Here is a 14,711-nt window from a genome sequence, read left to right as displayed (position 1 = left end):
CGGAGAGAGAAAGGAGGAATCGGAGCGAACCTGCCCTACATAAGCTTTGTCACATTGTTTTAACGGGGAAAGTGCTTAACGGACCCAAACCAGGCTCCCCTGCCCCTTGTAGGAGCCATAATTTTAGAAACGCTCCTGCTTTTATCTTCAAGGCAGACTCACATGATTTTAATAGGCCATGGCTTGCATTACTAATGTTTTCATCAGCCAGTGTAAAGTAAATCCATTAGTCACAGTGTCCTTCATGTGATAATGATGTTTAGCGCTCATTAAAAAGTAATTGTAACCACTTTTCCCTACTTTATCAGCAGGATTCAGCTGGTGATTTGATGATCAGAAGCATCCAGCTGAAGCATGCTGGGAAATACGTCTGCATGGTGCAAACAAGTGTGGACAAGCTATCGGCTGCTGCAGACCTGATTGTAAGAGGTATTTGAATTTTGTTACTGTTGTTGTAAAATTTCTTTTTTTTTTTCCTATCTTCTGCTGCTGGTAAGACAATTCCTGGGCTTGGAGACTTTCATTGAGATCCTAGCATCTTGTAATTAATCTAAGAAATAAGCTCTAAGTACACACTGGGGTTCACAGTACATTCTCAAACAGTGCATATAAAGATTCTTTCATATATACATACTCGTACAACAGACACACAGCACAGATAAACACACTAGTACCTGTTCGTGTCCTGAATGCAAAACTTGCACCAACTGAGCTCATTTATTTGATGAACTATGCAGCAGAAACAGTATCCAGCTTATTCACTGCATTTCTGCCCAGCAATATTGTTCCATTTCTAGAATAAACATGATTTAGTAACTTCACTGATATTTCAAGATCTATTTATTACCATACACAGGTGATCTGTAAGTATGACTTTAACAGAGATGCAACTAGTTAACCCGAGTCTGGATCCTTACAATAAGTATGATGCAGATTTTCCTGCTCATTAGCTTTGAGAAAGGCAAACACTGGTGCTGCTCTGTATCTGCTACCCTCAGTTCTTGTAGACCCCAGCAAAATCATAGTTTGCGCATTCTCCATGGAACCTAAGTTCTCGGGCAACTCGGTGAAAGGAGGAAAGTATGAAAAAGAAGTAAGAAATTCCCTCTTTATCAAAGCTGTGCCAGAGTACAATGGGCAAGATTAGCCCTGAACTTTCATTCAGAAATGCGCCCTTGTCTCCAGCTGGGTGTTTCTCTTATCCTCATAATATTGTTCCGCTTTTCACCCCGTTTCCCTCATAGGAGTGTGAACGCAGACATTCTTAGCCATGTGCCACACAAAGAGCTGGGCCCCTGGAGGCAGCAAAGCCGCTGCTCTTCTCCCCGGGAGGTTGCCTGGGCTCCCCGTTACGCTGACTCTTGGGTTTTTGCTGCAGCATGATTTCAGATGAATTTTTTTTTCGTTTTGCACAAACATTTCAAAACAGCCTGCTGATGGGCACCTCGGTTAGGTAATTTCCTTAGTGCTGGCTCTGTAAACAAACAAGAGGAACATTAAATTCTCACAAGAAAATTACTCTTGATGATGGTAAAAATACTGATCTTGTCGCTCCCTAAAAACATCAGTGAGGCTGTCTCCGTTCAGGCCAGTGGTCCCATGGCTGCGCTGAGAGTTGTGCTGTACCGTCTCACCAACTGCATGAAAATTGGGAAATATCCCTGGGCTGTGAGACTGGAGGGGCAGCTGAATAGCTGGTGCATAAATAGAGCCTTCAGAATATTTTTTTAGAAGTTTTTAAATATTGGAGTTATGTCAAACTAATAAAGAGATTAGATACTAGAATAAAAATCAATTATTTATGTCAGGGAATATCAAACAAGAGCATACAGAAGTAACCCCTGGCACCAGTACACACAGATCAGCCCACTTGTTCAGGATGGGATTTTCTCATGCCATCAGAACAGAAGAAGCATGTGACTGTCAGCAGCCCAAAAATATTTGGTAAATTGGTAACTGATAATTTTTCCTTCTCTTGCCCTACTGTAGCCTGCACCCTGCAAAGAAGTATATTCTGAAATGTTGGGAATAACCATGGTTATTCCAAGACATGAAGTGAAGACAGTTTGTTTCAGCCTCTGCCAAGCAGTAGAAGTAATTAGTAACAGATCCAGTGAAATTTCATTTCTCTGGTGTAACTTGGGGTGGGCAAAGGACTGACTGCTCCATGAGGCTGCATTGCATGGCTACTCCCCCCAGCAAAACAATTTAAACTTTTAATTTCTGAGAAATTAAATCTGGCTAGACCTGCTGAAACTTTCATTTTATCGACAGGATATTGGAAGGTTTCAGGGTATTTTAGATACTTAAACAGGTCCAGCTCTCTCAATATCATATGAGAATAATTTTAGTCCACAGAGTGAATAGCGAGAGAGTTTGCTTGAGATGGAGCTTTTGGGGAGAGACTTCACCTCAGGTACGACAACTGACAGTAATGGCCATATGATACAGGAGAGAGGTCCTCTCTCTGATCGGTACGTCCTACAGCGCTTTACTGCTTCAAAGGGACCCAGAAGTGAAACAGAAAATGTTGGTCCCCACTCGGACACGATGCTAATTACAGGCAGGTCCTTCGCTCTTCACCAGCCTCGGGGTGCATCCACGCTGCAGCCAAAAATCGTACTTGTATATCAGCCAGCCCTAAAGCAGCAGACGTGGGATGGCGGAGCCGATCCTGAGTGCTGCTTTGAGTGCCTTGCTCTGTCGGCATGCCACAGCTCTGCTGCTCACGTGGAGGCACCTGGGGGCTGCAGGCAAAGCTGGTGGTCTCTGGGTTTGTGTCTCTCCCCCATGCCTCCCGATCTCAGCTAGGTAACGAGAGCTGCTAAACCACAGCTGGGGCTCCGTCCTGAGTAAGGGAAGAAGACCAGAGTGCTCCTTCCTTGAGCCACTGCAAAGCTCCAAGCACCCCTCTCCTGTAATTCTTCAAACAGGTCCCCCAGGTCCACCAGAAGCTGTGACAATAGATGAAATCACCGACACCACCGCTCAGCTGTCCTGGAGGCCAGGAGCAGACAACCACAGCCCTATCACAATGTACGTCGTACAAGCAAGAACCCCCTTCTCGGTGGGATGGCAAGCGGTGAGCACAGGTAGGTCCATCGCCTGACCCCCCGAGAGCTCTGCCGATGGAAAACACATCCATCGGGACCCGCGCACGGGCCGAGTGGAGCAGCTCTGCGCCCTGAAGAGAAAAGTAATTTCATTGACTGCAGAGCACTGGTCTTATTAACTAGTTCCAAGTTTGGCAACCCAAAGATTTAGGGTCCAGTCAGTGCTATTACTCATCCATTTTTCTCATGAATGTTTAAGAGAAAACGGAATGAATTCCTATCTTTTGTTGCCGCACTGGAGATATACAACAGTAATTGTGGTTTATAAAGACATCCCTCAGGGACAGACTGTGTCATCTGGCCTATCTTTAAGTAGAATTATTTTCCTGATAGAGGGGAAAATCCCATGATGTAATTGCTCATTCCGTCAGAGGTTAATTTTGTTCCAGTAACCATTAAATAGAAGGAAGACTGTGTTTTAAAAAGAGAAAAATAAAAACCCTTTAAACCTGTTGTCTTGACACTTTGTTTTCAAAAAGTGGCAATTTAGGAGAAACTCTTTAATAGCAGGAATTTCTGTGCTAAAAGCACAAATGTTTTAGTGCCGCCTCTTTTACTTCTTTGCAGTTAACAAAATGTTAGAAAAATGAGAAAAGGTTTATCAATCATTATTCACTTTGTATTTACATTAATCCCTCACTTTTGAGGGTATCAGATATGACCTCTTCTCAGCAGTCTTTAATACTTATAGTGGGTTTTGTTGCATTCCTAACTGTGGCTGTCTCCTAGTTCCCGAGATCATCGATGGCAGGACGTTCACAGCAACAGTGGTGGGTCTGAACCCTTGGGTCGAGTATGAATTTCGAGTAGTGGCTGCCAACCTGATCGGGATTGGAGAACCCAGCAGACCTTCAGAGAAAAGAAGAACGGAAGAAGCTCGTAAGTAGTGGTGGGCAACTGAGTTAAGTCTTGTTGAATAAATGCTCGTCGGTGCTAACAGATGTGATGCATGGGAGGAAGCTGAGGAGCGCTTTCTGCGCCCATTGCTCTCCTCCCTCGTGGCACATTACTAGTGTGCACAGAACGGGCAGTAGAAGTTGTGCAGCTCCTGATGGGCTCTTTTGCTCACTTCATGAGTCCTGGATATATAGGAAGGCTTCACCCCTTCTTCCTGAAGAAAGCAATGATTTTCAAAAAAAAGGTATTTGGGCAGGTTTTTTTGGAAAATACTGCCCAGTATCCATTGATGAGAGAGATGAAGTCTGAGAGCAGTCCCTCTGGTTTCCCATGATCAGTGTGATGGAAACTCTGGAGCACAGGCTACAGCACCTTGAGAGCAGGAGTTCGAGCTTCACAGCTGGAGAGTCGGCAGCACCTTGATGCTGGGGGCTTCTGTGGTTCTTGGGATTAATTTGGACCTCGTCCCTGTGGGCCATCAGCCTTCAAGAAACCACCCTGGGCTGCCCTATGGGGTTGGATCATTTCATGGGCTTACTGAAGGTCTGTCTTCTGCGACCCTCTCCCAAACACACCACTGCCTCCTAGAACCACACTGTGTCTTCATGCTGCTGCAGGCACAGCTTAACGGTGAGAACTTCACTGCTCCTTGGTGCTGTCCCTGTCTTTTGATCTGGCAGAAAGGGGTCATGGCAAGGTGTAGGCTCAGCGTGGTGGCTGCAGGGATGTGTGCCTCGTTTATGGGAAACCCCTGGTAGGTGGCTCCTCTGTTCTCTTTTAGCCTGTAATGGAACAGAATATGAAATAGGAAAATAAATAAAAGCCCTTTTTTAGGAAAAATAAATATTTAAACTAAACAATTAGTGACTGAATACACAAGTTAATTGACATACTTTTAATATACTATTATTGACATACTTTTAATGTGCTGTTTGCCATGGCAAATTAGTCATTTCCTAATAGCGTTTCTGTTACCCAGCAGGGGAAGGCCAGCACAGTCCTGTTGCTGCATCAGTCTGTTCCATTTCAACATTTCTGGTTTCAAAGTTGTCACGTCCATCTTATGCATCTTTTTTTGCAGTTCCTGAAGTGACCCCAGCTAACGTCAGCGGAGGTGGAGGGAGCAAGTCTGAGCTGGTCATTACTTGGGAGGTAAGCAGAGTCCAAACCGAGAGGAACATTAATACGTTTCTGACCTAGATGCACCCTTTCACCTCAGACCCCAGGGGAAGCATCTGTAGATTTGAAACGGTTTGCAGTAAAAAAGCCCACATTGTGTGATAAAAATAGCCCAGCTATTAAAATTGAGCTAAACGGCTTCCCCACCCCGGGCCCCTGTGCAAGGAAGCCAGCAGAGAAGCGCTGCGCAGGGGACCACGGGGAACAGGCTGCGCGTCGCTGCTTCGACACGAGCTCGGCTCTCCCTGACTCTCAGCACATCTGTACGCGTACAGCAAAACGTGGATGGGCAGAAACTACCTGAGGGATAAAACAAAGTCTGTGAGGCCAGGCTTGGCATGTCCTGACCTGGTTGAGAATTGTTGTGGCTGACTCTCAAGCTTCATCCCTCATCCCTGCGCTGGGGTATATGGCAGCAAATAGTTAAGAGTTAGCACAACGCGTTGCATGCTGGCTTTCATTGCTGCTAATGAAAGGCAGCAAGAGGAGATACAGAGATGAAAAATGTTTAATATTCCTTAAGGCAGTCAGGGTTAGAACTTTAGTCATTTGTCTGCTCATATTTTCATGTTATGATGCGATGCAGCTGGCATATTTTTCCTAATAATGAACTTCACTAGACATGCTAACACTTCCACTTAGCACTATTTCTGACCAAGCTGGCAGAATGAATCGCCAGAGATATTTTTAAGGTTATTAAAAAACTATAAATGGGTTTTTGTCCTTACCACACAGCTCAATGTGCTAAATTCCCTCCTCCGTTGGACTAATTAGCTACGCCGTTGTCTCCTAAAGATACTGCAATATGTTTCAAAAACACACATAGCAAGAACATCAGCCATTGATTTGAGTTGTAATTTGCACAAAACATAATTTGTATTTTGATATAACAGTCAGTTTACTCTTTTAAATGTCCAGAGGCCTTTTCTTTAATGGTCTGGTGTATTTTTTGAGCCTTACAATACACAGTAAGAAGCAGTCACCAAAGGTAACCCCTGCACATGCTTAAGCACCGTGGACATCTGAGGGAGAGTGGCCCATAATTGCAGATTATTTTAATATATTGAAGCTTATGGTTTTGATGCAGCTTTTAGGGGGCTACAAGCCTGAGAGTAGGAAGTGTCAGTGCGTCCAGAAGTGACCTGGAGGTGACAGGTTGTTTCTTCCAGCTGTTACCTCGCACTTACGTGCCCTTTTCCATCACGTTTGTGACTAGTCGCTCCCTGCCGTCGCGGTCTCTAACAGGTCACGCCATACAGGTTGCGGATAGTGGGCTGACCTGGTCTGGGTCACCGTGTGGCAACAGGCCAGCGAGGGACCACCAGCCCCGCACTGGCTGGGACATTGCCCAGATACGTTCTTCAGGGCTTCACGTGCGATTCCAAAGACGTGAGAGCAGCTGCACGTGTATTGGGAAAGCAGGAACCGTGTCCTTGGTTCACCCCAACATCTCAGACTCTTTGTCATTGCAGCACCGAAAATTACTCACAGTTACTGGAGGTTCCATCTAGACAGTGAAGGAAGGTGGGCACCTACAAAGGTGAATTCAGTCTTAGGCGAAGCGTCTTCTGGAGGTGCTGCTCCCCCCTGACTACAGGGAGCTCGCGGAGCAGCAAGGCTGTACCAGGGATGGGATGGGATGAATTCAGGTTAGACACGAAGCAGGACTCCAGCCGCCTCCCATCTCTAACGCTCTCTTTAGGGCAGTAGCTTCAGAAGGACCAAGAGGCAACGGCCAGCACGCAGACGGGGAGGTAAATGCATGCTGTTGCTGAAAGTTCTGTTTCTCACGTTCTGCCTGCCCACAGACAGTGCCCGAGGAGCTGCAGAACGGAGGCGGCTTTGGGTACGTGGTGGCTTTCCGCCCCTTTGGCACCGTCAGCTGGATGCAGACCGTCGTGGCCTCCCCGGACGCCGCCAGATACGTCTTCCGCAACGAGACCTTGCCGCCCTTCTCTCCCTACGAAGTTAAAGTCGGGGTGTACAACAACAAGGGGGAAGGGTCCTTCAGCCCCGTGACGGTCGTCTACTCGGCAGAGGAAGGTAGAACCAGGAGCCCACCCCACCGCCTCTCCCTCCTCCCAGCCACTGGACGCGGCGGGGGTTGACCGGGTCTGAAAGCGTTTAGTATCCACCTTGACATATCCTTTGATACCTAATCCTTGCTCTGATTTTTAATAAATGGCGAGCCATGATTAATTCTTTTGATAGTCATTAAAATAACATTAATCGTAATGAAATCTTTTGATATTAATGGGAAAGTAATATATAATCTGGAAAGAATTCCGCTGAGATTTAATATGAATTAATGTCCACTGATTAGAAAATGTTCCCTCTTGTCCTAATTACAGTACATGGTATCCTGGGTTGAGTTTAGTAATGACATTTTATTATTTCTTAGGTAGAGGAGCGGTGCCTTCTGGCACAGGCGGACAGGCCATCATTTTGAAATGTGAAAGTTTGTTTTGGTCGCATGCTTCTTTTCTCGTGCAATGAAGAAAATAAATCCCTTGAAGGCTGGGACTAATTGAATATAAAATTGAAAACTCTTAATTTTATTTTTAACTCCTCTACCCAGAGCCGACGAGAGCCCCAACCACTGTTTTGGCCAGAAGTCTTTCTGCTTCAGACGTTGAAGTTTCTTGGGCTCCCCCTTGGGAGAACCAGCACAAAGGAAGAATACAGGGATATGAGGTATGGAAACACAACGCAGCATCCTTTCAGTACTAAGCCTTGAGGAGACGCGGAGATAACGTCAGGGCAGTCATTGCGGTGCTGCTCCTGCCTGCCATGGGGCGGGTGGGTTCCCGCAGCGTATTTGCTTCCTTTCGTCTCTTCAGTACGCAGAGATTTCTCTCACACTGTAAAGAATTACACATTTTTCTGTGTGTGATCTGGCTGAAAATAGCAGAGCTTGCTGGGGGAAACCTGCGTGCATGCGCTTCCATGGCCAAGCAGCATCTGAGGTCCTGCGGAGGGAGCGCTGCAGCCAGGCTGGCTTCTAGCAAGGAACAAGAAGGGATTGTAACAGGGTGCAGGATCTGTCCCTGTGGCACTTGCACTTTGGGCAGAAGTGCCAGAGTTAGCGCTGGAAGTGACCGGGTGCTGCCAGCCCGTAGCTGGAGGTAGACATGTACCTGCTCTGCTTCTCAGGTCAGATGTTGGAGACACGATGAAAAGGAAGAAAACGCAAAAAGGATTCGAACAGTTGGCAATCAAACGTCTACAAAAGTCAGCAACCTGAGAGGCAACGCGCTGTATCACTTGGCAGTCAGGGCGTACAACACGGCTGGGACCGGCCCCTCCAGTGCCGCGGTCAATGTCACAACCAAAAAGCCACGTGAGTGTTTGTGAGGAGGCTCTTGCCTGGGAGGGTTTTTGCCAGCGCTCCCCTCTCTCGTTTTCAAGCTTTCTCGAGTCTGAAGGAGCTGTCAGACTTTCTTTGCCAGGTTTCTGTGCAGAAGACTTACCAGCTTTTTTTTTTTCTTTTTTGTGAGGCTCTTCCCCATGTTAAGTAAGCAGAGCATGCAAAACTGAAATCACAGCTGTGCAGGAAAATTAAATATTTATCTCATTGTTCAAGAGGGCTTTTTTCTTCTGGTCTCAGGCATGTTGAGCAACTGACTGAATCCTTTTTTCATTTAGAGCACTGTGTTGTGTCACACCTCCTGTGACCTTGAGGACACAGATCAGTGGAACAGCTCATTAGCTTTCCAGAGTAATAGGGCTCTGGGCACGCTCAGTTATGGTGGTAGAAGCCTCGCTGGTACTGGGAGGGATCCAGCTGGGAAACGGTGCTCCTAAGTAACACAATGCTGTGTATATTTTGGTATAGCACCAAGTCAGCCCCCTGGGAACATCATATGGAATTCATCCGACTCCAAGATCATACTGAACTGGGACCAGGTGAAAGCGCTGGACAACGAGTCAGAAGTGAGAGGCTACAAAGTGAGTATTTTGTCAGCACAGGCAGCTGGACAACACTGCCCTGCACCACCTCCCTCACCACCCCCTGGTCCTGCAGTGAACCCTCACGACGCTTCAGCTGTCGCTGGGTTCTGGTGTTGGGCTATAGGGAATATTTCCATGAATCCACTGTCAAGTTGGGGTTTACAGTAAGACCAGACGAGGTGTTTTACATGGTACTTGCATGGTTTTCCCGGTTAAAACTGGAGCATTCCTCCAGAAACAGGCCATACCTGTGTAGGGTGAGCACGTTCTGCTGGCTACTCACCCTCGCCCCAGTGATGCTTACCCCTGCAGGCAACCGTGCGGGTCTCGGCCCATGGACCTTCACCTGCCCCTTCCCTCTGAAGCTCCCACCTGCAGGACTGCTCTCCTGCCTTTGGTGGAAACCTTCCAAAGGCTGTAGCTGACTCCTTAATTGCAGATAAATAAAATGCTTTTTTAATAGCTCCCATTTTCTTCAGAAAGCAAAGCCAAAATGAAAAGAAAGAGAATCCTCATTAGTAGCAGTTTTAATAGGGTATAATTTAACTAGAGAGAAATCTTGGGAAGAATTCAGCTCTATCACCTTACACAAGGGTTTAATTTGGCCCAAAGAAGACATCAGTGTGCAATTGCCAGCCGTTGCCTTGAGGGTTGAGTTGTGCAAACGTTTCCCACCAAAGCTTGAAACGATGAAGAACCTGGACATGCTTTGTATTCTGTTCACAATCTGGAATGCCAGCAGCGTCAGCTTTATAAGCCTGTGCCAGCTCTCCTGAATCTCTGCACTAACTTTTAAGTATCTTTGGTGCACTGTATCGGATTATCAAAAATAAGTAATTCCTCGGGGTTTTTAGTCAAAACCTCAGATGAACCTCAGCAGTTTGGACCAAGTTTTCACTACTTGTTTTAGGTTTGAAATGCAAATTAAGAAGTCAGTTGAAAGGGGGTGAGAGAGACTCGTCCCCCTGAAAAATCAAACTCCATCTAGTAGGTTTCTAAAAAGTTCTCTTTTAACTTACTGTTAGGATAACACAGCCAGATTTCTTTCCTGAAGTGCAGCAAAACGTTGCCCATCTTTTTTTTTTTTTCTCCTGGAAATCGTATATAAATCAGTAGAATTCCCAGATCTTAGAAAGTAATTTGAAAAAGCCAGTTATTCTGGGAAGCTGTTCGTGGCACTGCATCAAATACCCCAACTCAGTTTCCTGAAGAAACATAGTAAGAAATTTTGACCTCTCTACCTAAGCCTCGGGACTTATTTTAGCTTGATCAAGCTAAAGATTTCACTGAGGGGCTCTGCCAGGTACCGAGGCCTCATGTGGTGCTGCCCATTGTCATCACCCCCCTCCCAGTGTCAACTCCCCGCCTGGGCTCTGTCACCGCGGTGCTGGTGTGGGTCCCCAGCACAAACCCCTGGGGGGGGTTTGAATGGCCCCTCCGTGACCAGACCGCGTGTCTGAGCATCAGAGGCAGGAAAAGAGCAGCAGCAGATCTGGATGCCCTTAGGGCAATGGGCGTCTCTGCCGTTTCTGCCTCCTCTTCTCTCTCCCCTTTGCTGCAGGTTTTGTACAGGTGGAACAGGCAGAGCAGCACGTCCGTAATAGAAACGAATAAAACCTCTGTGGAGCTCTCCCTCCCGTTCGACGAGGACTACATCATAGAGATAAAGCCATTCAGCGACGGGGGCGATGGCAGCAGCAGCGAACAAATCCGAATTCCAAAGATATCAAGTAAGGACGGGAGGAACTGGGGTCCGTGCCTGCTCCTCCGGCTGCCGAGCTGCGGGGAGCCAGCGTCCCCAGCCCCTCTCCGCACCCGCTGGTGGGACAGACCTGCTTCACCCCAGTTGCCGTTGGCTTCTACAAACGGGGATGAACCAGAGCCTTGAAGCTGAGCAGGGGTGGGCTGTAGGTCTGGCCGTCTCCCAGGCGGGGAGCTGAAACCCAGACTTACCTGGGACCAGGAGTCATTCCAGCCCACGTATCTGATTTCATCATGAGTCAAGATTAAACCATAAGAAACGCCATCATAAGTAGTTATATTTGTATTTAAGATTTCTAGACACTTCCCACTCTCTTACTTCCATACTCATATATATGTTGAATATATTGTTCCACTGCAATTCACTGTAACAAAATACCAAATGCAGTGTTCAGAGGCTTTTAAATTTATAAGGCTACTGTATAGCCATATTCCATTGTGTGTTGGATGCATAAATATTTATTTAGGGAAATGAGGTTGTGTAGAAGAACAAGCAGAAAAGAGAGTATTTTATTACACAACATTGCTTTTGCAAAATCTCCATGTCCCATCTTCCATTAATAATGCCCCAGTTTATAAGCTGCATTAAATCAGGAGCCTCTGCGATGCAGGAATATGGCATTAAAATTACAGCAATGTAAAAAACCCTGGGTGAGATCAGGATTATCTCCACCATGGTTGTACACTGTGGCTATATAAACCATACAGAGGAATTTAATCAGCAGACACAGGAGAGCGAAGGAGAGCAGGAACACATGCCGGTTCTGATCGGGCTGAACGCAGCGGGCCGCAGAGCGGGTACGCAGCTCCGCCAGGGTGTGGATCATGCCAGGCTGGTGCCACAAGTCACAGCTTGACTATAGTACAAATGTAAAAAAAAAAATAAGTAAACGGGCCAGGAAGTAATAGAATTGTGAAAGTAGCCTCAACGCAACAGCGGCAGGATTTCAAGTTAAACTAAAAATCCAGTTAGAGAGGTGAAACCCAGTAAACAGGAGGTTATTGAAGCAGGAGGAGGGGACCTTCTCAGGAGCCACATCGCCTTCTGCCACCACCGTGCTTCATGGGAGGAAAGAGAATTAAAATCGGGGCGGGGAGAGGTCTGGGTTAACGAAGGCTGCCCTCCTCACCGTTCGCTTATTTTCTCCCCCTCTCTCCTTTTCTCAGATGCGTACGCAAGAGGATCTGGCTCTTCGACCTCCAACGCCTGTACACTCTCAGCCATCAGCACAATAATGATATCGCTCACAGCTCGGTCCAGTTTATGACAAAAATTACATAAAGGACTTCTTGTTTATAATATAAGCAACATTTAGCTAGTTGTTTTGAAGACACCCAGTACTAAGTAATATTGTGGTTTGAGTACATCTTACTACTGGAAAAATGTTTATGCTTCTTTAGGAATGGCATTATACAGTACTTCCTCAAAGCAAATATAGCTTTGTCTGAAGTTTCCTTGGAAACTCTGCAATGCACTGAAAACATCTGTAATATGATGTTACCAAAGCAGTTTACATATGTCCTTATATGCATATTTTTTATTATATATTTAGTGTTTTATAGAATTTTTTAAAGTTAACATATGATGTAGATATTAATTTTTCCTCTGCTATAAAATGCTATGGACGACATTATCATAAAAATATTGTTTGGAATTTTTTCCTTTATGATGGAGAGTTCAAAGTTGTTCTTAGTAAATTGGCTGCAACTTTACTGTACAGTTTTACAAGGCTACGGAAGGCAGAACTGTTCCAGATCCGGTTCATAAATGGCAGTTACAATGATTCTTGTGTTAAATCAAGTGCTTAACACATAAGATGTTATATTTTATTCAGAGGTCTAAGCAAGACAAACTCGAAATACTCAGTAAGAACACTCTAAGCTTGAAAAAATACAGGAATTTTGGTTGTTTGTGGACTACAGGACATGTAGCTAATATTCTGGCATCATGCAGCAAGGGTCCATTTTTACTGTCTTGAAATAGCTTTGTCTTTATCACAATTAGCATTAAATTGGGAAGGAATGAAGATACTGCAAAGATGCGATCTCTGCCTCTAGTGACAAAAAGGGACAGGTACCTGAAGGAGCGAGCGAACAACGCGGTTCTCACCTTCGGGTGTAAACCCGGCTAAATCCACCTCGCTTTGGAGGATTTTATTCCAAGAAAATTAGAATGCTCTGAGGCGTAAAGCTGCCCTGGGTTTCTTGTCCGAATACGCGCTTGCTTTCCACGTGCACTGGAACAGAACTCATCATCCTTTGTAACTCCGCTGTATAGAAAACGCTTAGGAAGTCTGGTCCGAACTGAGAGCATCAGAGGAGCTGTGCCGTGCTTCGGGGAGCAGCCGGGGCTCCCACGGAGGGGCAGGTTGTCCGCGGGGAGGTGGGATCTCCTGGTGGTTCTCTGCTAGGAAGCCTGCGCTTCTTTAGAAACTCTTCATAGACGCCTGAAGGCAAAATAGAGTCACGCCGGAAAACAACAATATCCACAGCAAAATAATTCTTCTTAAGAGAAGGACTGTTTGTTACTACGGGGTAATTTTGTAAGTTCACTCAGATAGGATAACACTAGTAAAAGGCAACGGAATTTTCTATAAAATTTTCAAGTTTAAATGCGCTGCAGTGGTTTATTATTACTTTTTTTTTCTGATAGCTTGAATTTGCCTGTAACTTGTCTTTTTGCTTACAAAATAATACAGTTAACTTTTAGACCTTCTAAATATATTTATTCAGTAACTCATAATCAGGATTCCACTTGTGTAAAAGTCAGGGGTGTTGACCAGAGAAATATTGTCAGTATTTCAAGCTGTGTTCCTTTCTTAGTTTGATATGGTTACTTCTATGTAAAAAAAAAAAAAAGAAAAACAAAAAAAACCACAAAACCAAGAAAAATGGAACAAAAAAAAAGAAGCTTCTGTAGTTTTCTCCCCAGTGTAAATGATATTTATCAGTGATCTAGCAGATGTAATCTTTTTTTAAAGGTATTGGTAATAAATATTCTGTCATTTGTAAAGATACCTGTCTTCTAGGAGCATTTTTCCTCCATGTTTCATTCTACCCAGTGACAAATTTCACCATGGCAATAGGCAGCGCCTGCTGAGATTGTCACTGATGTGAAGATACAAAAGAAGGGTTGGTTTAAGTCAAAACTTTGTGGAGGCAGGAAAAAAAAAAAGATCTATTTATACATTGCTGGTCTAATTCTGCTTCCAAAACTGACAAAAAAATAAATCTGTGTGCGTGAATTTGGGCTGATAATGTCTATTTATGTGGAGTCATGACTTTTCCAAGCTCGTGTGGGCTGGCGCTGTCGGAGCGGAGCCTCTACAGCTGGGGAAGCTCAGACTGAAAAAGAAAGGAAAAAAACAACTGAAAAGACCCAAACTGGCATTCCCCCTCCTCACGACCATCTCTCTGAGCGTGGCCATCGCAGCCGTCCGGGAGCGGGTGGGCAGCAGCAGCTCCACACAGGAGCCGCGGGCAGCGCAGGAGAGCGGAGCATCACTGACCCTGCACGCAGAGTAAACCCCCCTCCAGGTACAGCACCGCTTCGCCGTATCCTTGTGGATTTCTGAGGATTTAGGGGAGCGCTGCTTGAAATCGTTAAATCCACCAAACCTGCGTTTCTCATTCTGATTTTTAGGGGTGGCAGCGCAGGAGTCGTCTGATTGTGCTCTGTGTTTCAAAGGACCAATATTGTGCTTTGCAGTCAATGAAGCTTGAAAACAAAATGGCCTGGTAACAGAATTCAGTTTTTAAAAAGCAAATTTAAAATTGCTCTCTCTAGAGAGGAGCCAGGAGCATGCTCCT

At 45.5% G+C, this 14,711-nt stretch overlaps 1 protein-coding gene across 2 annotated transcripts in view; it reads left to right on the top strand.

Moving 5' to 3' along the window:
* The window catches only part of LOC104833653 (contactin-4), a 130,095-nt gene extending 117,810 nt beyond the window's left edge, over positions 1-12,285 (top strand). For both annotated transcript variants that reach the window (XM_010570482.1, XM_010570491.1), the window contains 10 exons: positions 312-429; positions 2,934-3,092; positions 3,843-3,992; positions 5,092-5,162; positions 6,998-7,232; positions 7,768-7,883; positions 8,343-8,529; positions 9,025-9,137; positions 10,702-10,870; positions 12,069-12,285. In XM_010570482.1, the coding sequence (XP_010568784.1) occupies positions 312-429; positions 2,934-3,092; positions 3,843-3,992; positions 5,092-5,162; positions 6,998-7,232; positions 7,768-7,883; positions 8,343-8,529; positions 9,025-9,137; positions 10,702-10,870; positions 12,069-12,169 (1,419 nt within the window). In that variant the 3' untranslated portion in view covers positions 12,170-12,285. The remainder of the gene's footprint in view (positions 1-311; positions 430-2,933; positions 3,093-3,842; positions 3,993-5,091; positions 5,163-6,997; positions 7,233-7,767; positions 7,884-8,342; positions 8,530-9,024; positions 9,138-10,701; positions 10,871-12,068) is intronic.
* The last annotated feature ends 2,426 nt before the right edge of the window (positions 12,286-14,711 follow it).

Source organism: Haliaeetus leucocephalus, unplaced genomic scaffold (genome assembly GCF_000737465.1).
Source record: "Haliaeetus leucocephalus isolate CR32 unplaced genomic scaffold, Haliaeetus_leucocephalus-4.0 Scaffold2, whole genome shotgun sequence".
In the NCBI taxonomy this organism is placed as follows: Eukaryota; Metazoa; Chordata; class Aves; order Accipitriformes; family Accipitridae; genus Haliaeetus; species Haliaeetus leucocephalus.
The sequence above is the reverse complement of the archived record's forward strand: the minus strand, read 5'-3'. Positions and strand labels throughout refer to the sequence as shown.